The sequence below is a fragment of the Schistocerca nitens genome, chromosome 1 (assembly GCF_023898315.1).
Source record: "Schistocerca nitens isolate TAMUIC-IGC-003100 chromosome 1, iqSchNite1.1, whole genome shotgun sequence".
Classification (NCBI taxonomy): domain Eukaryota; kingdom Metazoa; phylum Arthropoda; class Insecta; order Orthoptera; family Acrididae; genus Schistocerca; species Schistocerca nitens.
In genome coordinates this window covers 1,013,818,815-1,013,846,040 of record NC_064614.1, presented here as the reverse complement: position 1 = coordinate 1,013,846,040, position 27,226 = coordinate 1,013,818,815, and the positions used below count along the sequence as shown (strand labels likewise).

At 41.5% G+C, this 27,226-nt stretch overlaps 2 protein-coding genes across 3 annotated transcripts in view; both read left to right on the top strand.

The window, feature by feature from the left end:
* Positions 1 to 3,449: 3,449 nt before the first annotated feature.
* LOC126220932 (pyridoxal phosphate phosphatase PHOSPHO2-like) lies at positions 3,450 to 5,132 on the top strand. Its single transcript, XM_049942174.1, has 2 exons — positions 3,450 to 4,219; positions 4,993 to 5,132. Exons 1-2 carry the CDS (start codon positions 3,760 to 3,762, stop codon positions 5,130 to 5,132), a joined length of 600 nt encoding a protein of 199 aa, XP_049798131.1. The 5' UTR covers positions 3,450 to 3,759.
* Positions 5,133 to 14,575: 9,443 nt separating this feature from the next.
* LOC126195953 (uncharacterized protein K02A2.6-like) overlaps positions 14,576 to 27,226 on the top strand; it is a 34,368-nt gene continuing 21,717 nt past the window's right edge. Inside the window, exon 1 of one of the 2 annotated variants that reach the window (XM_049934528.1) lies at positions 14,576 to 16,472. In XM_049934528.1, coding sequence (XP_049790485.1) covers positions 14,586 to 16,355 — 1,770 coding nt within the window. In that variant the 5' untranslated portion in view covers positions 14,576 to 14,585 and the 3' untranslated portion in view covers positions 16,356 to 16,472. Of the gene's footprint in view, positions 16,473 to 18,025; positions 18,151 to 27,226 lie in introns of those variants that run through there. The other variant, XR_007538630.1, reaches the window with a different exon arrangement.

The following is a 27,226-nucleotide window of genomic DNA, read 5'->3' as shown; positions in this document are numbered from 1 at the left end:
CAATAGTGTCCAACAGGCATAGATCCATTGTACACTATGGACCTGCTGTTCACACATGAACTGTTCGATCAGTAAATATGAGAGGAAAAACTAAAGAATCACATTAAACAATATTTGTAAGGGAATAAATGGAGCCTGTTAATGTTATCCGTCATCTTTTTTCTTACATAAATATTAATGTTATAAATAACGATATTTTTCTCCTTAATTTGAGCAAACTTTTTCACTTTAAATGTTATTTAATGAAAATTGCTCCACCAACTTATGTTCTTGTTAATGTGCAGTGTAGGCATCAGCTCGGTTCTGTAGGTGTAAAACCAAAATAATTTTTCGGTTTCAGATGCATGATAATAAAATAGAGATTAAGAAAATACAATACCCCAATTGTAACTTCTGTGAGCGCGGTGAAAATAGATTAACTTCCGATGTCAGCAGAAGACGACATCGTCAAAACTTTCTTTCCGGAAGACCTTGACGTGATATGACGTGACATGACGATCCGTAGCCGGCGTTCGTGAATGCCACCATTTGAAATGCTTTGGGGAATGCTTTGACGTGACGGGACGGCCTCTGTAAATTGTCGGTAAGCCCTCTCTTCAAATGGTCTCTCTACTCATTGGAGAATGCTGCTTTACAAAGCTTTCCAATTGAATTATTCATTTTTCCGAAGGTTGCCCTTTCTGATCTCAAAATCTCAGTCTCTATCGTAATCCGATGCTCCTGGCACTTTTGTGGAGGTTTTTTCAAACCAAATTTGCAACCACAAACTGAGCATTTCACACGCGCTCTGTTTATCATACAGCACAAAAACATGACGCTTCAAATCAAATCTAATATCGATATACGACAAACGATGCTTTTGTACCTACAAGAAGTTTCGTAAATCCATTTAATTTATGCGATGCACGTATTTGAAAATTTGCGAAACCGTCCAACACCTCGCTAAATCCATTTCGAACATTACCGCTACAAAGGAACACATTACCTTCACAGTCTACACTGCAGTATTATGAGCAAATTGGGAAGTTTTCGGAAGCAGCTATCGGCTCGTACTAAGCCATCTAGCTGCATTGTTTATGACATTTGCAAACTGATGAAAATTTAGACTGGAAAGCCTACACTTTCTACCTCACTAACAAGTTAAGCTTTACTTGCTTTTCATTACGCATAATTAGCATTGTGTGTAGTAGAGAGTGTAGCAGAACTGTCTACTCTGCTTACATCGATTCTGCTATCACCTATGGTTTAACCTTCTGGGGTCGTATAAAGGCAAACATGAAAATTATCTTCATCTTATGAAAGCGAGCTGTTAGAATAATTTCAAACAACACAAGGCTAACACCTTCCAAACAGTTATTTCAGCGCATAAATATTCTGTCCTTGCCATGTCTCTATATAGAAAAGTGTTGTTAATATAACAATGCACATTGATAATTATAAAACCAACTCAGATCTTCATTCCTACGATACAAGAATGTGCAATGACATCCACATAAAAAGAGTAAACAAGGCTTTAACACAAAAACAAACCAACATTCATGGTACTATTTTGTTCAACAAAGTTCCAATTCAGCTAAAATAAATAAAAACATTCTCTACATTCAAGGAAGCAATATTTAAATTGTTAATGACCGACTGCTATTACAGTATAAATGAATATCTGCAGTAACTTTGTAGCAAGTAACTACATTAATTTGCTATATGTTAACAGTAGCGTAAATCAAATGCTTGCCACAGCCTCAATGTTAATTTTTCTGAACAAAAGTGTTAAATCAACTATTTACTTGTAACGTATTTCATGTAAAAGGCCCCGAACAAAAGTGTTAAATAAATTACTTACTTGTTATGTATTTCATGCATAAGATCCTTCTCATACTTTTATGTTATTACAGTAATCAAAGTTGTATTGCCCAAAAATTTTGTGATGGGTACAATGAACCATTGCATTATGCAGGAAACAGTACACCCTTATCTTAATTTTGTTGTACTATGTTCTTTGACGAAATCCATACAATGTACATTGTCACTGGATGAATAAACTGCTACTACAACTACATGAAGAACCAGAAGATCCGACACCCTGTCGTCTGCGAGCGGTGGGTGTGTTTATGGTCTGTGACTAGAGATGGGCAAACTGAAATACGTAACTGTTTCGAAACAAATGAAACAGTACAATGTAATGTTTCGGTACGCTGTTTCGGAACAGTGAAACAGTTTGTGTTTCGTAATCTAATAAACGTACACATTTTATCATCTTGAATGTCTACTGTGTAAGAATGTCCATATAAGCACAAATGAGGTGCGAGAGCGATAATCATATCGCAGAAAGTATGAAACTATCCTTTAGGTGTCTTAGCAGTTTCGTATTTCCTGAAGCAAATGCGCTGCTTTCGTGTCGTGTGACTTTCATACTTTTCAATTGGCTGAGGACAGGCATAGCTGAAGACAGAAGAACCACCACAAACGGAACTGGAGGTGGGAGCAAACTGCAGAAACAACAGATATGCTACTGGGATTCCCACATTCCGTTAGTATGGGTAATATACCCATCCTGCTAATTTCCATGCACGCAAGGGAATCATTGTGGGTAATAGGCACAGTGACTATAGACTCACAAATAACGCCAAATAATTCGAATAAATAACAAAATATAATAGAAAAAATTTTGCCTTTCAAGGTGTTTCAAACCGTTACTATAAATTCACCATGCTTCCCAGCCCTTCCCGTTCACCATTACACTATCAGTGATATGTCAAACAGATTGCTTGCAATGACACCTACATAAAATTTATGTATATGTCTAATAACTGTCACTCTACGCCTTTTTTTATTCAAAATGTTGTAGGCTTACTTGCGTTTCTTAATATGATTACTGCACATGAACAGAGAAGCGTTTGTTGTAAAAAAAGTGTAATTTAACTTAATGATTTTCACATATTCATTATTTTGAATGTGAATAGTATTCGTTGTTTTATTGTTTGGTTAATGTTTATAAAGGACAAGTTACGCCATTTCGAAACAGGACAGTCAGCTAGAAACGAAGCATTATTTTCGGATATCTTAAGCTTCATGCTATTGCTTGTCAAAAAGATTTAGACACTCTTGAAAGTGGTTCATGAAGTGGTATGTTGTGTTTCAGTACCTGTGCCGAGCCCGAATCTCGTCCGACACAGAGCGGAATGAAACATCACTGTTTCGATACAATCAGTCCGTTCCAAGTACAGGTGGACTGAAACAGCCTTATTTTGAAACAACGATACAGTTTCTGTGTCTGGCTCGAGATCGAATCTGGTCCGGTTATCCGAGACAGGGGCGGAATGAAACACCACTGTTTCGAAACAGTGAACCACAGCCGTTCCGGAACACTGAAACAGTTCCACGTATCGATACACTGTATCGAAACATAGAAACAGTGGCCAAGTCTATCTGTGACTGCTTCTGCAATCGTCTATGGGCAAACGGTGTACACTGTACAGATGTACACCATAACACTAATGTGCTGTGCGAGAGTATACACTTGCCTCTTACAGATAGAGAAACAACTTTTGTGTTGTTTTACTGTTGTGATGTTTAAGCCAATGTCTTGCGTGCAACAAGACAAGAACTTGAAGTCTTCGTTTCCATGACCTAACTGTAGCGCCCGATATACTTTCCTAGTCAACATTTCATAAAAGTATTGAGCTCGAGAAAGTTTGACGCGGGTGGACGAGAAACCTCGCTGTCAATGCGAGTAACCACCAGAAAACGCCGGAAGAATACATGTTACGACTTCGCAAATCAATATTCCAGATGTCAAAACCAATACTAGTTGCTTTTGATTTCGATCACACTATAGCTGATCAAAACACCGATATAGTCGTGCGAGATTTGCTTCCAAGAGAGAAAATAACAGATGATGTTACAAAGCTCTATAGATCAGATGGTTGGACAGCTTACATGCAAAAAATCTTCTTTTTGTTGCATGAGAACGGAATTACACCGGAAACTATTGAAGAAGCGGTTAAAAAGATACCCGTAACGGCCGGTGTTGATAAACTCCTAAAGTTTTTGCACCAAACTAATAACGAAGTTATTATAATTTCAGACTCAAATTCTGTTTTCATTCGAAAATGGTTAGAAGCGACATGCTTGAACTATACAGTGCAGAAGGTGTTCACGAATCCAGCACACTACGATGATAATGGGTGTTTGAGGATACAAATGTACCATACTCAAGTAAGTGAGTGTTTTACGGAGTTAGTATTTCCTTTTGTTAATACTCAGAATTAGAAATACCGTACGAGAAAATAGTTTCTGCCATCCTTAAGGTGTGGTAATGAGACGCATCTCTTCAGTCCACTAGAATGAAATGTCTGTAACTTGCATTTTAATGTGGAAATTCCACGATTTGTCGCCAAAACTGCACTTACGACATTGTAGCCCCGTTCTGTGTAGAATTTTTTTTTTTTTTTAGATATGTTTTTTGAGTCCGCTAGTTCCTAATGACTATGTCCATTTGACAAGCAGGTGCAGTGGGCGTTTTGTTAACTCACCATATCCAACTTCTGAGGCTTGAATCCAAGTCCATTTACAAATTTAGAGGGAATTTTATTCCTGTGATAAAATATACTTTATCCGTAAGAAAATCACAATTTCAAAATAATAAATAATTTTATTCATCTAATGGGGAAGAACTGCCAATGCAAGTTTTGTCTTATGTTTCTGCAGATTTTATGAAAAATGTACCTGAATACTTGCAAAAAAGCAAAATGTAAACTTAAAATTACGTTAGTACTACTGAGTAATGCAGTTTAGGTCCAATTCATGATCTGATCAGTGTCACAAATCTAAAATTCTGCCCTGTGGAAATACTATAGCAACCAGCTTTTTGCAGAAGCCGGGGACAATGTGATTCTGAGGAGTTTTCTCAGCTTAACTACATAGATTACTAGTTGTATTAAAAGACTCCTGGGACACCCAGGGATCTGCATGAGTGAATGTTTTGTTCTTTAGGGTTTTGTGTGACCTTGATTGAACATACAAATAAATATAAAATTCTGTTTTGTTGCCAAGCATGCCTACAGTTAATAGTCCTTAAAATATATTTTCTTGGTAGTGTCAGCTACGGCACACTAAGTAGCCAAGCTTCTTAATAGCAATATTCTGAGAGTGTACCCAGTTGCAGTTGCATGATATAATTCTTGCAACTTAAGCAGTAAAAGAACAACAGCTTTCATTTTAAAACATTATTCACAAGATCCTGAAGAGCACATTAACACAGGATGTACCCACTAGAAGGTGCACCATTACCCTGTGGAGTGCTATAACTGCCAGCAATAAAGTCATGCCAGTTTGGAATGGAAGGGTCAAGCTGCATGTTGATGATTCAGCAAGGGTTCTTGCAAACCAGGAACATCGTTAGTCTCCTCCATGCTACATCAGTCGCACCACATGGATTAGACTGTCCACCATACCGTGAAGTGAATAAGATACAAAAAATAATGAAGTGAATGCAAAGTAGCAAAGAATGGTTTAAGACCTTAGAACCCCATTTGTATCAAAATGTAAGCTGTTTGTTCATGCCCCAGCATAAGTGTAGTAATTGCCATTAGTAAATTGGGACTCATAATATGTTTTCAAAAAGAGTGGTAATGCTCAATAGTGCAGTTGTCGAGCTACTCGACATAATACGTAAATAGGCCTATACAAGTCAAGTCATTTGTCACTGGTTTTCACTTTGTGAAGGCCTTCTCTCACAAATTTACATTTTGAATGTTCTTAATCATTTATTTGCTTAGTGCATAGTCAATTGTAGTGGGGGGATTCCATTGTCACGGGTGGGACAGTTGCACTACGTTTTTCAACAGTCAGATGCTGATATAACATTAAGTATAAATAGAAATAAAGTAAAAATTGACTGGTTGCCTTACAAATAATTGTTTTACCTTCGCTTTAAATCTGAATGTCAGAAGTTTACAAATTGAGCTGTTATTCATCTTTAAAACTTTGTCACGGGTGGGACAGCAAATAGACATAGCATTGAATAACCACGAACATTTTAGAAGAATTCTGTGATTTATGCACTTATTTTCTTTTGAAAATATTGAATTCACATTAATAAAACAATTCTCTACATGACATAATGTCAATAAATATTAGATTAGTAATACTTACGTACAATAATTGCAATCAAAGACTGTCATGGGTGGGACAAGGAATTGTCACGGGTGGGACTCATGTGAAGTACAATCTTTTTTTTATTTAAACTGATTTTATTATGTAAGTTAGCTATGAATCAGTAGGTAACATATACTTAGGAGGCACTTTAAGTTTTAATAACTTTGTAGAACATTTTTGTTGCTTATAAATAATATAAATTTTGGTATAGTATTAGTTTACAGTTCTGAGTGCTTATTTCACTTGAAGAATGTACCACTTTGAAAAAAATACACTTGACCTCTCACCCACTTTTGAAAATGTCTAAATTGCCGGGAAACTCATAATATAAGGTGTCCCTAACATGTTTGACATTTGGATTCGGGAGAATAGCAAGAACTTCTTTAAACTCTATGTAGGATACATCCTGCTCGTCAGCTTTAAATACCTTTGCTGAGTCCCCAACAGATCACATACACATAATCTGTATTTCCCCATTGTCTTCTTCACTTCTCTGTGCAATTGCAGCATATCTGTATGTAGTGGATTTGGAACTCAACTAAAATAAATGTTCCTGGCATGATTTGTTCCACAGCTGGTTCCGAACCTGTAACTTCTTGGGAATTGGGTGTCAACAGGACATCAGGATATGATTCCTCATCACTCATCTCAGAATCTGTGTAGATTAGTGAATATATGTTGGGTGAAAGTGGGAAAACCTCCACTTTCTCTAAATCTGATTTTAGGAAAGTTCTACCACATACTAGGTTACAGATATTGTAACCGTTGAAGTAATGCTTGCTGCGAATATCTTATATTTTTTTAACAGCTTTCCAGCGGCTATCCAGAAGGTTTCTGTTTTCATCAATATGATCTTTTGTCAGAAGAAGAAAGTTTATTCCAGAAACAGATGATTTGGCACAGTCTAAAAATTCATGTGCATTGCTGATGATGACTTTTCTTTGCTTAACTTTATTCCAAATAGCCCTTTTTGTTACAGCTCCAATGCCATCCATTGCACCTTTCCCATGTGATGTTGCAAAGAAAAGCCATTCTCCAGACACTCCAAAGTGTTGCATCATGTAGCAGAGGTTAGAAATGGTGAATTTGTTCTTAAACTGACCTGCGCAACCATCAGAACAAATTCGTATCGAGGTCAAATTGGGAAGCTCTTGTTTCAGCTTACTTATTATACTCTTCAAGCATGCATAAACTGAGTACTTGTTGTGGCACAGTTCATCACTCACAATTGCAAATGAGTGTAGCCCTGTTTTCATCCAAACACAAATAGTGACCACTGTAATCTGTGTATGACTCCAGTGGGCACTTTGTATCTCATCTTGTGCCAGTGCTACATAGTTTTCTGCAAAATCTATTTGCAATATCACTTCATCATCACTAACTGATGCTTTCACAGTCTTGAAAGCTCCAGGTTGCATCCTTTTGACAAAGAAGTGCTCCTTGAATGTTTTTAGTTGAGACTGAAGTTCAGAGAGAGCTTCACAAAGTGTTCCACTGGTACTAGTCTGTTTAGGGTGACACTCATGTTCGGTCCATTTTCTCCAAGATATTATGTCACACAAATCAAACTTTCCATCTATTAATGTGTGTAAATTCATGATGCATTTCTTGCATTGACTTGTCATGCATATTTCACTTTCTACATCACAGCAAACAAGATTCATAAGGTGAGTGTGAGTAGCAGGGAAACTAACTATTTCTTTGTGGATGGCTTCAATGATGAAGTTGAAGTTAGCTTGATATCTGCACACACACATACATTGTGAGGCATTTGAGACGTTAGAACAACATTTTTAGGCCGCACCTCGTAGAATTTTAAAATCTGGATTGTCTTGTTTAAAAAGAAAAAAATGCTTCCTTAACTGTCATATTCATGTGACGTTTCTGCAAGCTAACTCTTTTCCCAGTTTCATGGTCTACAATAGACTTTACATCCTTTATACCAGGTGTCCCCTGCTGATTTCATCATTTGTGAAAAAAATTTGTATTTTGAGCAGATTATCACCTGTAAGTTTACGAGATGTTTTCTTCACTACTGGGAAAATATGCTTTACTACCTTTTTAGGTAAGCTTTTAATTACAAGCTTTTTTATTACTGCTGATTTTTTTGAGGGGCTTGAAGGAAGCACCTCCTTTACCCGAGAAACAGCTTTGCCAAGGGACTGAGGACATTTATATGATCCTAACTGGGAAATACAGGTCTCAGACTGATCTTCAATTAATACGGATTTTAGTTTAAGTCTGTACTTCCTTTTTCTTTCAGCTTCCTTCTTTCGATATTCCAATAAAGATTTTTCACTGGAGGATACCTTCATCTTCATATTTTCCCTTCTTTTATCCCGCTCTCTTTCTTTTTCTTTATGGACATTGTACTTGCTGGTATCTTTCTTCAGTTTTTCTCGAAGTTTTCTCATACGCTCTGCTGATGTTGTTTTCCCCATTTTCTGAATAAACAGTAAGTTTTTATTTAGTGTAAACCATCAAAGCACTTGTTATATCAACCAGTTTAACTTAACAATAACAAGAAGTGTTAAATGGTTTAGATTTGAGTAACATCCAAAAAACTGTCACGGGTGGGACACAATTTCTTTTAACATTTATAAATGATCATTTACAACTTAGAAGGTGCCTTATGGTTCATTGGATGTTTTTATTTGGTTTTCTTACTTCTAACCTAAAATATATAGAATTACTACAATTGCTGAGTTAGAAGGTAAACATTTTCATGTTTTTTGTCATGGGTGGGACACTAAATACATAGTAACTTTTGTGAATTAGCTGCATACTTAATAACTTACCTTTCTTTAAAAACTGAAGTTTATCAGAAAGATAAGATTTTGCTCTTGAAATTTAACAATTAAAACATCAACAATCGCTGCAACCCAAATTTAAACCGCTGCCAACACAAAAAGCAAACCTTTTGTTTTCCATCCTCATCTGTAGAATCGCCAACTTTGTTTAACTATATTTCCTCAGCTAATTATGTAATTTTTTCAGGACAGTAAAATTCAACTTTTGTAGATTCGAAAAACTAACTTTGTTAAATTTGTCATTTTTTCAAAAAAATAAGCCTCAGGCTCAGTTTGGCATGGAATGACCCAGTGCCCATGTCCAACCATCAGTGCATAGTTACCTTTACATTGTGAGCGCCTATTCAGCTACATGTGGTTGTGTGTAAAAGTTAGTTGTATTTGTAATTTAGTACCCTAGTAGTTCACCTTGTGTCCTTTTCTTTCTTTGTAAACTGATAACCTGATGACAACTTGATAATATGTTGAAAAAGGTAATTCTACAACTTGTGTGATCTACAGGTTATTATCGTTCCTTAAAATTTGCCATATTCTTGTGCAAAGAATTCAGATGTGTGGTTAATACCAAAAGCAAGGCAAGGAAGTAGTATTCAAATTTCACAGCTTTTGAGATGTGACAATGATGAGATCACTATGGAAGTCAGAATTAATCTTAGGGAGTCGAGCAGTCCCACATCATCTCCATGAATTATTGTGGGATCTGTTCCTCCCTGGTAGAAACAAATGATATGGAATAAGGAAAAGCCAGCTAAATGACATTGTTTTCAACCAACAGTGGAACATTAATATCTTCATAGCTTACCTCAAGAAATTAAACCTTGTGTGATAGTTGACATTTGGTATACAGAGTGCTTAAATGACATCCACTTCGAAATTTCTGACATGTATAACAAGGACTACAATTTTCATAAGAAGAATAATCTTGCTGCTAGAGAAACATCTATTGGTTGCAGGTCTGTTGGTACACCTCATATACATTTATATGCAGATTAACACAGCTAAATGACAAGTAACAACTATTTAAGGGACGAAATAAATGTTTGCTTTATTCGTACAACATGTATTAATACATTTTGCTATGCAAGTATATTACATTGCCCATCAACAAACATGGAACATGTATATTCCAGAGAGTCTAATGCACTCTGCACATCATATCTTGTTGGAAAATGTTCGTTCACATATCCCCAACAAACCAGGACAATATTTCATACTGAAGTCAGTGACAGTTTGTGGCCAAACATTTGCAGTTTATCACAAATGACTCATTTGCATACCCCCATGTATACTGGAATGCTTTTGCTTCTCTTATTCGGTACATTCATAAGTATCACTTTTCACTAATAAAATTTGGGATCCATGCAGTATAAATAATAATAATAATAATAATAATTTCTAAATATAATGCTTATTAAGAAATAAATAGTAAATCTTGTGTGACTCATAGCTTGGTGCAAATGTTTTCATCTGCTGCCATTTCACTGAAGGGAGTGTCAGTTTAAATTGGTAATGCCACCTGTAATTGTAACCAGTTGCGCAATACGAAAAGTGTCTATGCTGCCTTTCAGCTACTGCGGGGGGATAATTTTATGAAAAGGATATAAAATAGAGGAGGCACTGAGACACAGATGGACTTGATGAAAAGACTTCTAAACCTTTAAGCCTTTGGACAGAAAAGAGTCCTCCTCAGGAAATAGAAAACACACACATTCATGGAAGCACAACTCTCATACACACGACTGCTGTGGCCTAACTGATGCTAAGAGGGGGATACTGTTGTGGATTGGCAAGACAGCCAACCCACTAGGAGGAAGCCGAAAGGCACGCGTTTAAGCTCACGCAGGCTGGCGTGAAGTCTGGAACAGGACACGGAAATGAGAATAGCCAAAAACGTACGTAGCTGCTGGAATACTTAACTTTAATCCATAATTGGTGAACATCGCCCTTGACGGTACATGTTTTACAGCATCAATAGTAACTGGTAATGGCGCCTTGCTAGGTCGTAGCAAATGACGTAGCTGAAAGCTATGCTAACATGTTTTACAGCATCAATAGTAACTGGTAATGGCGCCTTGCTAGGTCGTAGCAAATGACGTAGCTGAAGGCTATGCTAACTATCGTCTCGGCAAATGAGAGCGTAATTTGTCAGTGAACCATCGCTAGCAAAGTCGGCTGTACAACTGGGGCGAGTGCTAGGAAGTCTGTCTAGACCTGCCGTGTGGCGGTGCTCGGTCTGCAATCACTGATAGTGGCGACACGCGGGTCCGACGTATACTAACGGACCGCGGCCGATTTAAAGGCTACCACCTAGCAAGTGTGGTGTCTGGCGGTGACACCACAGATACGTTAGTAAAATGACTAAAAGCACAAGAAAGAAGTTATTGTATGAGAGACAGATGGAGATGGGAGACATTATTTTCTTGTGTGGAAAGTGTTCTTGAACTGGCACTGGTGCAGGCCGCTGAAATAAGTAAAAAAAAGGGGGTGATGAATTGTATAAATCAGCATTGGCAAGTGCCAGTAACAAGTTGTTTGTACTTTGTTTATTGTAATATTACCCATAACTGTTATGTCAGTTGCTATATGTACCAGAAAGATCGCAGGAGGCGCACATTGGCACGGCGCGTCACGGGCGGTAGTTGCCGCAAGTAGAGTCCCGTCCACCAGAGGGCACGCGAGAATTCGGACGCGACCTCTGCCGGCGTAACAACAAAAACAACTCCGGCAGCACGGGCCGTGCCCGGTCAGTGAACATCGGGCATGCCTAGGACAGTCCCGGTCTACGCTAAGTGAAGTGCGACGTAACGTGAACAGTGTTACTACACAATTGGCGACGAGTAGGGTCGTTCTTTCGCGTGTTGCGTCGTTATTCCGGTTTCGCAGCTTCTCCACGGCATGGAGGATTTGGTACGGGTTTTGGTGGCGCAGCAGACGGAGCTCATGGCCACCATGAAACAAGTGCTTCCGGCGTTGCTCTCCACGCCGTCTGCTCCGGCGCAGTTCCCTCCTCCCTTTCCCCCGTATGACGAGACGGCGGAGGATTGGGACGCGTATGAACATCGCCTTCGGCAGCATTTCCAGGCGTTTCATGTTGCCGATGCGGAGGTATGTCGTGCTCTCTTCTTGTCTTGGATATCTCCCTCGCTGTATCAAGTTTTGCGGCAGCTAGCGCCGTTGCAGGAACCCTCGTCCTTGTCTTTTGACGCATTGTGTTCATTGCTGTCTTCATATTATCGCCGCCGCACGCATGTTGTGGCGGCTAGGGTCGAGTTCTATCAATGCAAGAAACAGCCCCATCAGTCTTACCGGGCGTGGGCCGCTACCCTGCACGGTCTTAGTCGCAAGTGTCATTTTGTCACGGAGCAGTCGCGAGAGTCGTATGCCCACGTTATGGTACGCGACGTCATTGTTCGTTCGGCCCCTGATAGGGAGGTCCGGCAACGGGCCCTGCAGTTAGAAGACCCTTCCCTCGAGGAAGTCCTGTCCATTGCTCAATCGTATGAAGTCTCTCACGCAGCAGGTCAACAGCTGGAAGCGTGGTGCGACGTCGCGGAGGTTCAGGGCGGCGCGGCCGCGTCCACTGTGTCCGGGGTGGACGCCGTGCGAGCGGTACAATCCGGCCGTTACGGCCGCTCCCGCACGGCGCGTAAACAGAATTCCGGCCGCCGGCCCCTGTTGCCGTCCTGTGCGTCGTGCTATATACATCAAGATCGGTCAGAGTGCCCCCGGCGTTGGGCCGTTTGTCGCAAATGTAATAAAAAAAGTCACATTGCTAAAGTTTGCCGCTCAGCCTCGAAAGAATCGAAGGAAGCAAGTACAGAGGACATGGACGTTGACATTCAGGAAGTTTCATCGGGCCAGGCTCCCGCCGCATCGGCCCACAAACTCTTTATCGAGGTGTCGGTTCGGTCGCGCCGGCTACAACTGCAAGTAGATACGGGCGCGGCAGTTTCGTTGTTGAATGCACAAACTTATTCCGACCTTGGATCGCCCCCGTTGGCGCCAGTTTACCGGCGTCTACGCGGTTATGGTAAACAGTTCATTCCCCTACTGGGTCAATTCACTACCGACGTGACTTACAAATCAGTCACTCGGCCTATTACTTTTATTGTTGTCAGTGATGCGAGCTCCGCTAACCTTTTTGGCCTGGATGCCTTTCAAGCTTTCGGTTTTTCTATTGCTGACACCATACAGTTGGTCTCCGAAGACGTTCCCTATAACTCATTGGAATCTTTGATCTCAGACTTTCCAGATATTTTTGAGGAGGGCCTGGGGCGTGTTTCCGATTTTGAAGCTCACTTAACGTTGAAGGCGTCGGCTCGCCCGCGTTTTCTACGCGCGAGACAGATCCCCTTGGCTCTCCGCCCTCAGGTAAAGGAAGAGCTAGACCGGCTGACCGCCCTAGGGGTTGTTCTTCCAGTGAGTGGGCTTCGCCCCCTCGTTATTGTCAAGAAGCCCTCGGGAAACTTACGTCTTTGTGGCGATTTCAAGGCCACCATTAATTCCCAATTGGTGGTGGACACCTATCCTTTCCCTCGTGCTGATGAATTGTTCTCCGCCGTGGCGGGAGGCCAATATTTTTCGAAAATCGATCTGTCGGAGGCTTATCATCAGATACCACTTGATGAGGACTCCAAACGGCTGGCGGTCGTCAACACCCCGTTTGGCCTTTACCAATACCAGCGGTTGGCTTTTGGAATATCCAGTGCCCCGGCGATATTCCAGCGTTATCTTGAGCATGTCACGTCGACAATCCCTCATTGTATTAATTACCTGGATGACATAATTGTCACAGGCCGCAGCACGAAGGAACACTTGCACAACCTTCGCACCCTCTTTCTCAAATTCAGGTCTGTGGGCTTGCGTTGCAACCTGCATAAGTCAACCTTCCTCCAACCGTCCATTGAGTATGTGGGCTACACCATATCTCGGCATGGCATCCAGCCACTAGGAAGTTTGGTCCAAGGTATCGTCAACCTTCCTCGGCCCGCTTCGCTGAAAGAGTTACAAGCTTTTTTAGGCAAGATAGCCTATTACCACCGGTTCATTCCCAGGGCTTCCACTATAGCCCACCCCCTGTACTGCCTTCTGCACAAGGGTGTTCCTTTTGATTGGTCACCTGCATGCGAGCGAGCGTTCACCTCGTTGAAGGGCCTCCTCACTTCAGCCCCTTGTTTGGCTACTTTTGATCCCCATAAGCCGTTGGTCCTGGCTACAGATGCTTCGCAGTATGGGGTGGGGGCGGTCCTGGCCCATCGCAACGCAGATGGTTCCGAGCAACCACTGGCGTTTGCGTCTAAAACGCTTAGTCCCGCGCAGGCCCATTACTCCCAGGTGGAAAAAGAGGCTTTGGCCATTGTCTACGCTGTTACCGAGTTTCACCCTTTCTTGTATGGCACGAAGTTTCAGTTAATCACTGACCATAAGCCGTTAACATCGTTATTTGGCCCCGCCTCTCAGATTCCGGATAGGGCGGCCCACAGACTACAGCGCTGGGCCTTGTTCCTCTCTAAGTACCATTATGACATTCATTTTCGCCCTACAGGACAGCATGCCAACGCCGACGCTCTTTCCCGTCTTCCGGTGGGCATGGATCCTACGTTCGATTGAGAGGAGATTATGTGTTTTCATTTGGATGAGGCATCCCGCCAAGCCGTTGATGGCTTCCCGATCACTAGTTCTCGAGTCGCCAGGGAAACGGCGGCTGACCCGGTTCTCCAGCAAGTAGTTCGCCTCATTCAGCAGGGGTGGTCCTCCCGCCCTCCGGGCTGGGCCTCGGACCCTCTTCGTAATTATTTTCTTCTACGAGACCGCCTCTCGGTCTTGGACGAAGTTCTCCTTCTGGCTACCGATGATACAGCTCCTCGCGTGGTTGTTCTTTCAGGTTTACGCAGGGAGGTCCTCACGTTATTACATGCGGGGCACTGGGGTGTTTCCCGTATTAAAACCTTGGCTCGCAGACATGTGTACTGGCCCGGTATTGACAGAGAAATTGAGCACTTAGTGGCCGCCTGTTCCCAGTGCGCGAGCCAACAAGCATCTCCCAGGGCAGCGTTCTCTTCCTGGCCGCCGGCAACCCAAGCATGGGAACGTGTTCACATCGATTTTGCGGGCCCGTTTCTCAATGGCTTTTGGCTCATTGTCATTGATGCTTATTCCCGATTCCCATATGTGGTTCGCTGCTCCTCAACCACTTCAGAAGTTGCAATCCAGGCACTAGCAAAAATCTTTTCTGTGGAAGGTCTGCCAATCACCCTGGTCTCAGACAATGGACTGCAGTTTATTTTGCAGACCTTCCAGGATTTTTGTAGGCGCTTCGGTATTCGGCACGTTTGCTCTTCCCCCTTCCATCCACAATCGAATGGGGAAGCTGAGCGCATGGTGCGCACATTTAAGACGCAGATGAAAAAGTATGTGCACGAATTTCCTGCAGAGGAAGCCTTGACGTTTTTCTTGACGGCATACCGGACCACACCAATGGGCGAACGCAGCCCCGCAGAGCTCCTCCATGGGCGTCAACCTAGGACTCTGCTGCACCTCCTCCGGCCTGGTCCTCGCCAGTCTTCACAAAACGGAGTACCTGGCTTTCCACTGGGTATGTCGGTCTGGGCCCGTGGGTTTGGTCGCAATCCTCGTTGGATACCGGCGGTGGTCTTGCGCCGAAATGGCCGCCGGCTCTATACCTTGCAGGCGGGGAATCGGGTGATAAGTTGTCACCAAAATCAGCTACGTCCACGTTCGGGCACCCACCCTCCGACCTCTCGGACACCGGCTTCCCCATTGCCGGCACCTGTATTGGTTTCACAGGGGACGTTACCTCCTCTCCCCGCTGTGACTCTGCCGCACTGCGATGGTTCTCAGCCTTGGCAGCCTCCAGTAGCTCCAGCATCGGCATCGCCATCATTCGAGATGCCCCAGCGAGAGCCGGCCCCCCTAGCAGGCCCGGTTTCTCAGGGGGCTAGTTCACCTGTGGTCGTCCCTTCCCCTTCGTCCCCGCCGCTGGGTCTTGCCCCTCCCAAGGTGGAACAGGATCCGGAGTTCGACAGCTTGTCACCCGTTCTGTCCCGAGCTCCGGTTGTGGGACGACGGGGGCCTCTTCGTGTGGGTCACTTCCAGCCGTATTCGAAGGTTCCGGCTCGAGGGTTGGCAGATCCCCTCGACTCCGGCCATCCAATGGATGTGGAGGTCATCGCTCCTGCCCGACGCTCCACCTTCCGACGCAGTGGATCACAGTGGCTTCACCCCCGAAGGAGGAAGAGTGTAGTAGCCACTAGAAAGATCGCAGGAGGCGCACATTGGCACAGCGCGTCACGGGCGGTAGTTGCCGCAAGTAGAGTCCCGTCCACTAGAGGGCACACGAGAATTCGGACGCAACCTCTGCCGGCGTAACAACAAAAACAACAACTACTACTCCGGCAGCACGGGCCGTGCCCGGTCAGTGAACATCGGGCATGCCTAGGGCAGTCCCGGTCTACGCTAAGTGAAGTGCGACGTAACGTGAACAGTGTTAGTACACTATACAGGTATTACTAGTTTTGTACTTTACAAAGGATAATGAAGATCTGCTTCCTAGCATATTGAACTTTCCAATTATCAGAGGAGTGCCCATGATTCTGAATCAGGCCCTTGTGGCTGGAATGTTTCCTTTTATTAATCAATTTTTCACCCAGTTTGTTCCATTTTTCTTTCGCAAAGTATGTGAGTGTGTAGTGTACAAATTGCCATAATATTCCCCCTATTATTGTCTATACTAACTTCTTCTCAATGATACAAACGAGGTTTAAATTCCAAAAATGTACTGCAATAAAATGCTGCACTGTAAACAAGAAGCAAAACAAGCTAAAGCTAAAGGGAAAGAAATAATAATAAATCAACAATAAAGCTGATAATTTATAAAATCAAACATGTTAAAACTTCCAATTAAAATAATTAAAGATAATAAAATTAAAGCCAAACTCACAACACACTTTAAATGAGACACAGTTGCTGTTATTGAAATCCATCACCTTTGGCCTGTAGAACATAGGTCGCAGCCTTTGTTCTGTGGATAAATCACAGAAATGTGCTGATTTTCAGCACGCATCTTGGGACTCTGCCTCTACGCAACTCTGGGAGACAAGGTCCATTGGTGGGGCCTACATATTTGCCTGAGATGGGCCAGCATTTCTGGCCTGTTGCTGATCTCTGCTTCTGTGTGACCAGCTATTGCGAATAAAAGCGTGTTGACAACGGCTACACAAGCATATAAATGAGGAAATGGTGTTTCTTTTAGTTTTAACATTGCTTTTTCCCCCTTGTGGTTTGCTGTTGTGGATTCTCAAACAGTGTCAGATTTTTTGTTGGCAGCAGGCACTGTCAGTTTGGGAGTGGGCAATTGTTCCTGCTTGGAATGTTCTCCACAAGCAGTCTGTCTGTAAGCCCATCCACATGGGTGACCAGCTGAAAACTGTCCTGTTACATGTAGCTTGTAATTTCCTAGAATTCGTTGCCTTTTCTGAGAGTAATAGTTTTCAAATTACTTTATTTTCCAAAAGTTGATAGAAAAATTTGGAGACTGTTATATGTAAAAATATAATTTTTTTTATGCCCCACACCTGTATGTAGTTGGTTTATCTCCAAGACCACACACCACGTTCCTTAAAACAGTTATCTCATTCCTCTAGGCCAAAAAGCACTGGGAGATGATTTTTCGGAGTACAGCGTAGAAGCTGGTAGAAGCCAGTTGAAGGTCCCACCTACCTGTGGCAATACTGAATAGCATGGCAGCTTCCTTTTAAAAACACTGAAGCTTGCAAGAGACTGTATGGAAGTTAATATAAACAGTTTGGGAATTATTGGACAGTGCAATACAATAAAATTTATATTCTGGTCTGTGTGTATTTTGCTGCAGTGTTTTCATTCTAAGTTAATTGACTGTGATTGTTACTCTAAGTTATATTAATAAAAGCATTTTCAAACTGTGCATTTCATTAACACAATCATAATTCATTTCTGATTACCAACCAACATAAGACTCCTAGTTACAATCAGGACATCATAAGCTTCTCTGTCCATTTCAGCCGGCTGGAAGTGTTACAGGATCGTACTTCTACTTCCACCACCAGTTGGATGATTGGCTCAGCAATCTGCAAATTCTGTTACAGACCATTTGTCTTTAACCCAGTGCAAGTTACAGAATTTTGAGGTTTGTAGTGCAATGACCATGTAACGGAGTGGACACAGTTGAAAGAAGTTGGTCAGGTGTGAGTAGTACTCAAGCACTGAGGGTTCTATACAAATTCAATTATGTACACAGGGTGCTGAAATTCCCATTCCAAACTTCTAGGACTTGTAAGGTGGAGTGAGTTCATATTATTTTGAATAGGAACCCATGTTGGGAAATGTACAATTTCTGTTCTATGATGGTTTCAATTAAGATGTTTTAACTCATCCACTTCTGGTTGGTTAGGTAACAATTCAAAAGAAAATATAACGAAACATCCATTTATCACTTAGCCACTTTCTTTTGTATTTACACCTAAACGTTATGTATTTACTTTATTCCAAAACAAACAAGAACCCAGCATACAGCACGTACAGAAAAGTACTAATGCATCACAACAGTGGCTTGATGTGGCAACCACCAACATTGTTACAGATGTTGTAGCTACGAAGCATGTTCTGGCGCACAGTCTCCATACCATCTATTGTCTCTTCATTTTCTAGTGCAGAACTTTTGTGAGCAGATCTTCCCCTGCCTCTCCAGGGGTCTTGCAGCAAGGCAGACATTGACAGCAGGTGATCGTATGACATAGTACATGTCATCCTGTCTACCCTACTGCATACTGAAACAAGCACTTCTGAGACTTTTCTCTTTCCCTCAGCGGATGTGGACATATTACACATCTGAAATGAAACCATTGTAGGACAGAAATGGTAAATTTCCAAACATGTGTTCCTGTTCATAGTAGTGAGAATCACAGTAGGTTGCACTTGCAGTCAAGCTGAGAAATGGTGTCCTAAAACTCTAGCAATGGCCATCCGTAGAACCAGGGAAGCTGGAAAGTTAAAACTACTTCCTCAACAAGAAGGGAAAGTACCAAGAGCTGAGGGATGGAATCCATCTAGTCTGACTTGAAAGACAGTTCCAAGACCAGACAAAATTCACTGTTGCTCAATGATTCCTTATTATTTTAATAAATTCTGGTCTGTATGCCTCACACTAATGATTGCTCATATTGCAATCCAGCAAGGACTGTGCCAGTCTGTCATAATGTTGCTCTCACACATACAAGGGTAGGTTTCCCCAAGAGGTACATAGCATAAAAAGCAAGATATTGAGTTAACATACAGTGCGCGTGTGTGTGCCGTGCCTACCCCATCCCCGCTCTCTCTCTCTCTCTCTCTCTCTCACTCTCTCTCTCTCTCTCTCTCACTCACACTCACACACACACACACACACACACACACACACACACACACACACACACACACACGTCTTACATAGTTTTTTTAAAACAGGTAACAAAAGAAAATATATCCAATATCCCAGCTCTCACCAATCCCTCTCCCTCCTCTCTTTGCTCAGTGCCACCATCCCTGGTTCTGGAGTTCCAGCTAAAAATCGTAATTGTGCAGTGGACCAAGATTTAAAACAGCATCCTCTGCCCAATTGGACAGAGAATGGAAAAAAATAATAGACCTTGGGAAGTACTCCTGAAAGCATGTTGAATTTATATTGGTAGGGCAGAGAGATATATGTAGCAATTATTGTTGAGCCACACCAAAAATAGTCTGGCCAGCAACACATGCAGGCATAGATGCATGTGTTAAGAACATTGATGCAATTCTAAAACACGGAATTCATATTCATTGTTTTTTAGTTTAGTGTGTGTCTTAATAATTTACCTTTTGTCCCCAGTGATGTACAGCAATGCCATCATGGCTGCAGCGGCTATTCTCTCTTCCTGTTGACTTCTTTGCCCAAGAGCTGAATTTTAAAATGCAAGTCCTCATAAAATTGGGAGAAGGAAATTAGAATGTAGCTTGGCAGTAGAATGAAAACTTGCAACTTCTGCATATTGGAACTTTTACTTTACAAAATACTGAGACAACTTAATTACATGCATCTTCCTTGCACCAGCTCAGAAGACCAACAGACATCGGGATCAGTGAAAAAACATAAATGAGGCACCTAAAATAATTGTTATTTTTGTTCTTCAATTTTCTGTCAGCATAGATATAATCATACATCCGTACGATATCTCTGCTGTACAGAGGAGACAGCGCGAATATTTATTTATATGTGTAAGCCATTTAAAGAACATACACAAACTGCCCTCTCATATAAGTTTTCAAATCCCAGAATTTAAGAGTTGCTTCCAGTGGTAGTTAACAGTTTTACTACATCTTTGATAAGCTAGATCTAGCTAAAGGAGACTGTGCATGTGTAGGCCTATTTTCTGTGAGAAAATAATTAATTTAATAGTCACAATTTGACCTACAACAATATACAACTACTGTACTTGAATATACAGCATCATCCACAAACTTAACAGATGAAGCTAACAAATATTTCCATTAATTTATATTGAGGAATATAACCTCTGTTTCTGTCCCAACATTGGATATGCTGCTTAATTTATGAAAATGCTGTCCTCAAAGTCAGTGTCACAAACTTCAGGATGCTCAGACAAATTATTGCCGTTGTTGGATAATTTTGCTCTTTCTGCTTTTCATATTGTCTTCAGCAGCATATTGGTGTGGTTGATCATAAAAGACTGGAACGATGGTAAAAATAGTCTGATTTTTTATTACTCTCTGAGGAAAGTTATGTGTCGATTTTAATTGTTCAGCACCAAACAGCATACATATACCGGCAGAAAATTGCTCCTATCGGAGCACAAAAAATGTGAATATGTTTCTGTTTGTTTAAAAGGCTGAGGGAAAAGTTGGGTATCAGATACCTCATTCTATCTTCCTTAGGACCTTTAAAAATTTTCCTAAAAATTTTGGCATTCGAACATATTCACATTTTTTGTTAAAATGCAGCTCATCTCAAACTCCCACAAACTCCCCTAACTGTAACTCCCTCACACCCACTAGTCCACTGCTGTAAGCCATTCATACCCATCCACTCCCAGTCACCCTTTCTCACCTACTCATTCAGCCCAACTCATTGTCATAATCACTGTTAGTGTCTTCTGTGTCACAGCCACAGTCCCCTTCAATTTTCTATAATACAAGGGTCTCCGCCCACTGTTAGTGTCTCCCTCTTGCTCCCTTTTACTGCTAATTATCTCATACCTTCCTACTACTGCTGCCGCTTCTCACTGTCGCTACCTCTCTCTTCTTCATTGTGATATACTCTGACTCATTACCACTGGCCCTCAACCACGTCCACTTTCTCTTTTTCTTTATTCCTCGTACTCAGCACAGTTCCGTTACTGTGAACTATGTTCAAATATCACAGTGTCCTTCTCTTTCTCTCACACTGCCACTGGCTCCTTCACTCTTTCTATAACACAGTGACTGTCTACTATCTTCCAATATTTATTACATTTTTGTCTCTGTGCTACTCTCTCTGTCTTCTTTTCTCTTAGCATAAAAAAAAGTGAATGTTTGCAAGCAAAAATTTTTCAGAAAAATTTTAAAGGTGTTGAAGGTAGGAATGAGACAGGCGGTACTCCACATTTCAGTCAACAGTCTTTTAAATAAACAGGTATATTTTCGCCTTTTTTTTGTGCTCCTGTAGAAGCATTTTTCTGCTGGTTACCTTCTTTCCCCTGCTGCAGCAGGGCACGTAACTCATATGAAAAGGAATATATTCATCTGTAAAATTTAGACACTTTACTTATGGGAAATTGAAATAACACAAAACTAATTTTGCGCTGCATACCGGATTTTATGTGCAAAAATATTTTGCATATGCTTAAGTATTACAACATAAGGTTCCCAGGTGATAATGGAGACACTTTACAGCATGTGTCTCTGTGCTACGTCACTTTATAAACTATGTTTTTGCCTCACACCGGATTTTACAGATACAAGTACAGTAACTTAGAACTTCTGTGCTATGGCATGCCTACTGTGGAGTGCCATCAGCCAGATATCTGGTAGCTGCATTATTCAAATGCCCACAGCTCCACTCATACCGCAGCAGGGTAAGGGAGGCCAGCAGAGGGTGACTCCAGCAGTCACGCTGACACCGCAGCAGGGTGGGGGAGGCCAGCAGAGGGTGACTCTAGCAGTCACACTGAACTGCAGTTGTCACACGCAGCTGGAGTCAGTGTGCGCAGTTCGGCACTGTGTTCTGCTTCTGTGGCTCCGCTCTGCAACCAATCAAAACAAAGTAATCCTCCATGAAGCAAGGATTTTTCTCTCGCTGAAGCATCAAAAAGAGTGATGTCGCCTGCCTGGATCTAATCATCATCAGGTCCGCTGCCACTGGACCATACTAGCTAGGCGGGTCTGAACTAGGACATCATTTCGGGGATTGTAGTGAGGAAATTTCACTTGACATCACTTGTATTCATAAAGGAGCTTAGCATTCAAGAGGAGTGGATTAGTAGCATTTCAGAGCTTAATTTTTGTTTCCATTATACAGTTTAGCAGGTGACATGATTCTAGGCAATAGCAAGAATAGCCTTTTATGCCATCTAAGAATTATGGAAGATGTGTTTGTGTGTTTGTTTGGTGTTTAATCTGGAAGACCTTTCAAATACACTTAAGTTGTTTGTTCAAATAATCAGAACTGTGCGAATAGACAATTAGTCAATTCAGGTGAGCTTGTGTGTCTTGTGTTGGACATAAAACAGTATATCGGAAATTGGGTAAAGATATGAAGAAAATTTTCAGCGTTGTTTGAGATCAGCATCTTAGGAGTACATCATAAAAATTACAGCCATTTACTGCATGTAGCCACCTCGGAATCCATGGCTGGGTTTTGATACCCAAAACAGATTTTTTTGGGTATTTCTTGATAATGGATAAAGAAAGATTTTTGAAAATGTGGAGATATCTCTTCTAGATAAATGCGAGATTAAACATACTGTCAAAATGTGAAAAATTTGCTGTGGTTATTTATTATTTTGCTTTCACCTCATACATGATTTTACATGTAGAAGTGGGATGAACCGGAACCTCTGTATCTTGGAAACGGATAAAGATATCAAGAAAATTTTCAAGGTTGTTTGAAGATCTGGATCTTAGGAATGTACTATAAAAGTTTCAGCCATTTGCTGTGCTGCATAGCTGTCTTCAAATCCTCAGCTGAGTTTTGGTCTGCTAGTGCCAGGGAAAAACTTTTTCAAGGAACCACCCATCAAGCCCACTTTAGACAATATCAAATGCAAAAAGAACCAATCAGTTTGCTGAATTTGCATAAGCAGGAGGAAATATGTAATATATTTTGACCCTGTATTGTAGGATAATGACAGTAAGATAATTCTTCTTTGGGTATACAAATGGTCCCCAGCCCAAGGGCTATCCAAGACACTTGACCCTACCTTTTTATCACCAATGGAACCTGAGGTATGAGCACCAGAAAATCCCATTTTTATGTATGGTTTTTTGGAACATATTAGGTATGCAAGCCCTCATGTGCATATTGACAAAATTGAAGGACCTCATCAGATGTATGTGGGGAAGTGATGAATCTTGTATACTGCATTTTTGTAAAGCATTCACAACGTAATGAAACTCAACATTGTCGCAATGGAGGGTGGAATTGTTATTTATGGCTCAACTAGTGACACTTATTTCAATATTCTAGACACAATCTGCCAAAGGATACAATTCTCCAGTAGATTCCTTTTGGATATCAATTTTGAGTTGGCAACTTAATGATATCAGTACATGCATTGAAATAATGACTGGTATTCAATGTTGTTACACATTAAAACTTAAAGGAGTTGTACAGTGGCAATAGTGAGTGAGAACTTATCACAGCAGAAAAGCCCTGTCCATTCTGACTTGTCCAGTGCCCTGCAAGTATAGTACCACAACTGATCAAAAAAGCTTAAAATGTGACACAGCATGTATAAATCAGCTGAATGAGAGATCATCTGGCTGGGTGTGTGGCACATCAGCAATAGAGAATTGAAGCTTGTTCTGCAGGCACAGTGATTGTTTGTGTCATCCTCTGGCATATTATCATCTTGCTGTTGATGTTTTTGACTTCAATAGCTAATTCAGAACCAGCACAGCTGCATTCCACCCCAGAAAGCTCCATCTTTCCTGAATTACATAGCAGAAAATGAACCCTGCAACTCATTCCTCAATACCCCATTTCCAAGGGCCTCAATTTTTGCTGCCTCTTGTCCCGCACTCCCTGTTCCCAAGTTTACCCCACTCAATGACTTCCATCACTAAATTTGATTCATCTATATATTAAATTACGATCACTGTTGTCCCTCTGATCTCCCCCTTACTTCTTCCTATCCTGTTCCCTCCTTTCTTTATTTTTGAATCTTGCATTACTGTAATTGCTTCCAAGCAGATAAATTGTATTGTTGTACAATGTCAATAAGTGTTGCTTTGCGATAATGATATTACTGTGGACTAAAACATATTTATTGCCACATCTTAATCACACTCAAGTTCTAATCCAAAAGCAGTCATCAGTGTAGTACAATTCTTAAGCACAGAAAGCACATTTATTACAAACACCAATATACAGCCAGAAGAGATGTGAACTCTGGGACAGTGTGTGCTGCTACTTATAAAGATATCAAATATTCCAGAATACACAAACACTACTTAAGTAGTAAATAACAAATAGTTGGTGGTGTCGAGTTTGAACTGATGACCCTCAGCCTGCCAGCCAGTGTCACTAACCTCTGCATGCATAACAGCTTGTGGCATTGCTCCCTCTCCTGGAGAAACAATGACTCCTTGTTTCAGAAGTTATCACTGGAGTCTACTAAAGCACCCTGGATATAGATCTTGTCAATGGTCTGCATGGCAGCACTGGTGGATCCTCGCATTCTGTTCATTATGTCGTATCCTCTTCACTATGATGAGCATTGGATGTAGCCCCTCCATTGAAGATTTGCAATCATCAAATGGGCTTTCTCTTTCCTTGAACAAGAATTGCCATCATCAATCACCTCAGGACAGTTGTAGGTAATCATATGGAGGATATGGACAGCATCTCTGCACTTTTGTCATCTTGAGAGGAAGAGTCATAATACTTTACTTCGTATGTGATGTCTGGTGAGTAAAAACGGATATAATACTGCCCAGAGTATCCATTTAGTGACTTTTCTGATAGTCCCATTTTCTGCACAGGTGTAAAAATCCACACTAAGTCCACCAGGCTGTATGTCGCTGGTCAATGCTTGGCATTACAGTGCTCTTGGACCTTCTCCTGGGCATACAGGGACTGTATGCAAGCCAACTATCTTACTTCTTTGCTCCTAGGATGAAGTATTACATGTAGTTGTCCTGAGTATCATCCAGTTGAAACAGAACAGTAACAGTGTATCCTTTGTCATTTCAACCTTGCGTCCGTGGAACAGAAAGGGCGGCGTGAAGCCTGTAGTGTCTTGCTTTGCTGAAACAATTTTGTGGGGGCATTTGTCTGTGGGTAGTAGGCAGTTTTTGTTCTGCAGGTGATGTTGCAACGTGAAATTATATCTGATTGTAGTGCTGACTAAAAAAAATTTTCTACAGTCAGAGTGTACTACATAGGGTGCTCAATGCTTGTCCTTAGCAATTTCTGGAGGTTCAGCAGTCAGCACAGCTTTGGCGAGAGTGTCAACTGAGGTAGTCATTACAGACTATAACCCATCAATTACTGTTTGACAACTTCAACAACCTCCACAGTAGGTCGATTCTATATCAGTGGAATGGCACTGCAGCAGGCGGAATGGTACCAGATGCCCCGGAGGTAAATCGTGCTTCTGTTGCTGGTTTTCCTTACAGTGGATCACATAGTCTGACAGATATGGAGAGACCTGTCCAGTAATAACTGGATCTGATTCTGTCTAGTCTTCACGAATCCCAGATGTAAGAGCATTGTGGAAATACTTCTGGATAGCTTGTTATAGATGAGCTGGGATGACGAGTAACAGTTTTGCCCCATTGAATTGTAGTATCTCTTATGCAATGTTCTGTGTGTTAACTGGAATTATCCTTCTGTCACTTCCTAATTCTTCAAGGTTTCTACTGTTTTCAGCAATGCTGAAACTTTTCTCTGTTCAACAGCAATGTCCTTTAATGCAGCAAAGACTGAGATTTTATTCATGCTGCTGTATTCCGCCACAGATTTTCTTGACAGACAGTCAGCGTCCTTGTGTTTGTCTCCAATTTTGTGCACCACTGTGATGTATTCCTGAAGGTTCAGGGCCTTTCTCTCCAGTTGACCTGACAGAACCTTCAGGTTAGGCAGTCAGCATAGAGAATGGTGGTCCATCAGTGACGAATGGCTTGCCAAACAAAAATGGCTGGAACTTGTTTGTGATCCAAACAACTGTAAGGCACACTTTTTCAGTTGTAGAGCAATTCTTGTCAGACTTGAAGAGCACTCTGGAAGCACAAGCTTTCACCTTCATAGCACCTTTCTGGATTTGAATTAGACCAGCAGCTATCCTGTTTCTGCTGGTGTCAGAGTGAAGTTATGACACAGCATCCTCATCATACAATGCTAGGACTGAACATGATGAAGTACCTCAATAAGGCCAAGGAAAGATCTTTCCCACACCTCATTTCAGGAAAATTTGGTGCCTTCCTGCAGTAGTTCTGGCAAGGGACGAGCTTTGGTACAGAAGTCCTTTGTGAATAATCAGTAGTATAAGCACATTCCAAGAAAATTTCTGACATAGAAAATTCATCGAGGAGTCAGAAAATCAGTGACTGCTCTTATTTCCTGTGGATCAGAATGAACTCTAAGCATTCACTAGGTACCCAAAGGGGTGTTGCTTTTTTGGGCAGCGACCAATTATATCTTCTCCAGATGTCTTTGGAAAAGCATCATCATCCAGATAGCAAAGAAAGATCATCCATTTACAATGTCAAAGCAGTTTGTGAATCATACTTTCAAAGGTGGCTGGAACATTAAACAGTCCAAACAGCATAACATTGAACTTATAGAGGCTGTTAGGTGTTATGAAGGCACTCATTTCCCTGTGAGCCACATCAACCTTTATTTGTCTGCACATCCACAGTTGAGAAACACTGTACTCCTTTCAAGCAGTATAGGGTACCATTAACACACAGCACTGTTTGTTCAGTTTTCAGTAAAGGCTGCAGAAATACCATTTAGCATCATTTCTCATCAC

Coding starts and splice junctions, on each gene's coding strand:
- LOC126220932 (XM_049942174.1), top strand. CDS start 3,760: ATGTTACGACTTCGCAAATCAATATTCCAGATGTCAAAACCAATACTA. Junction 4,220..4,992: donor AATGTACCATACTCAAGTAA/GTGAGTGTTTTA, acceptor TTTGTTCTTTAG/GGTTTTGTGTGACCTTGATT.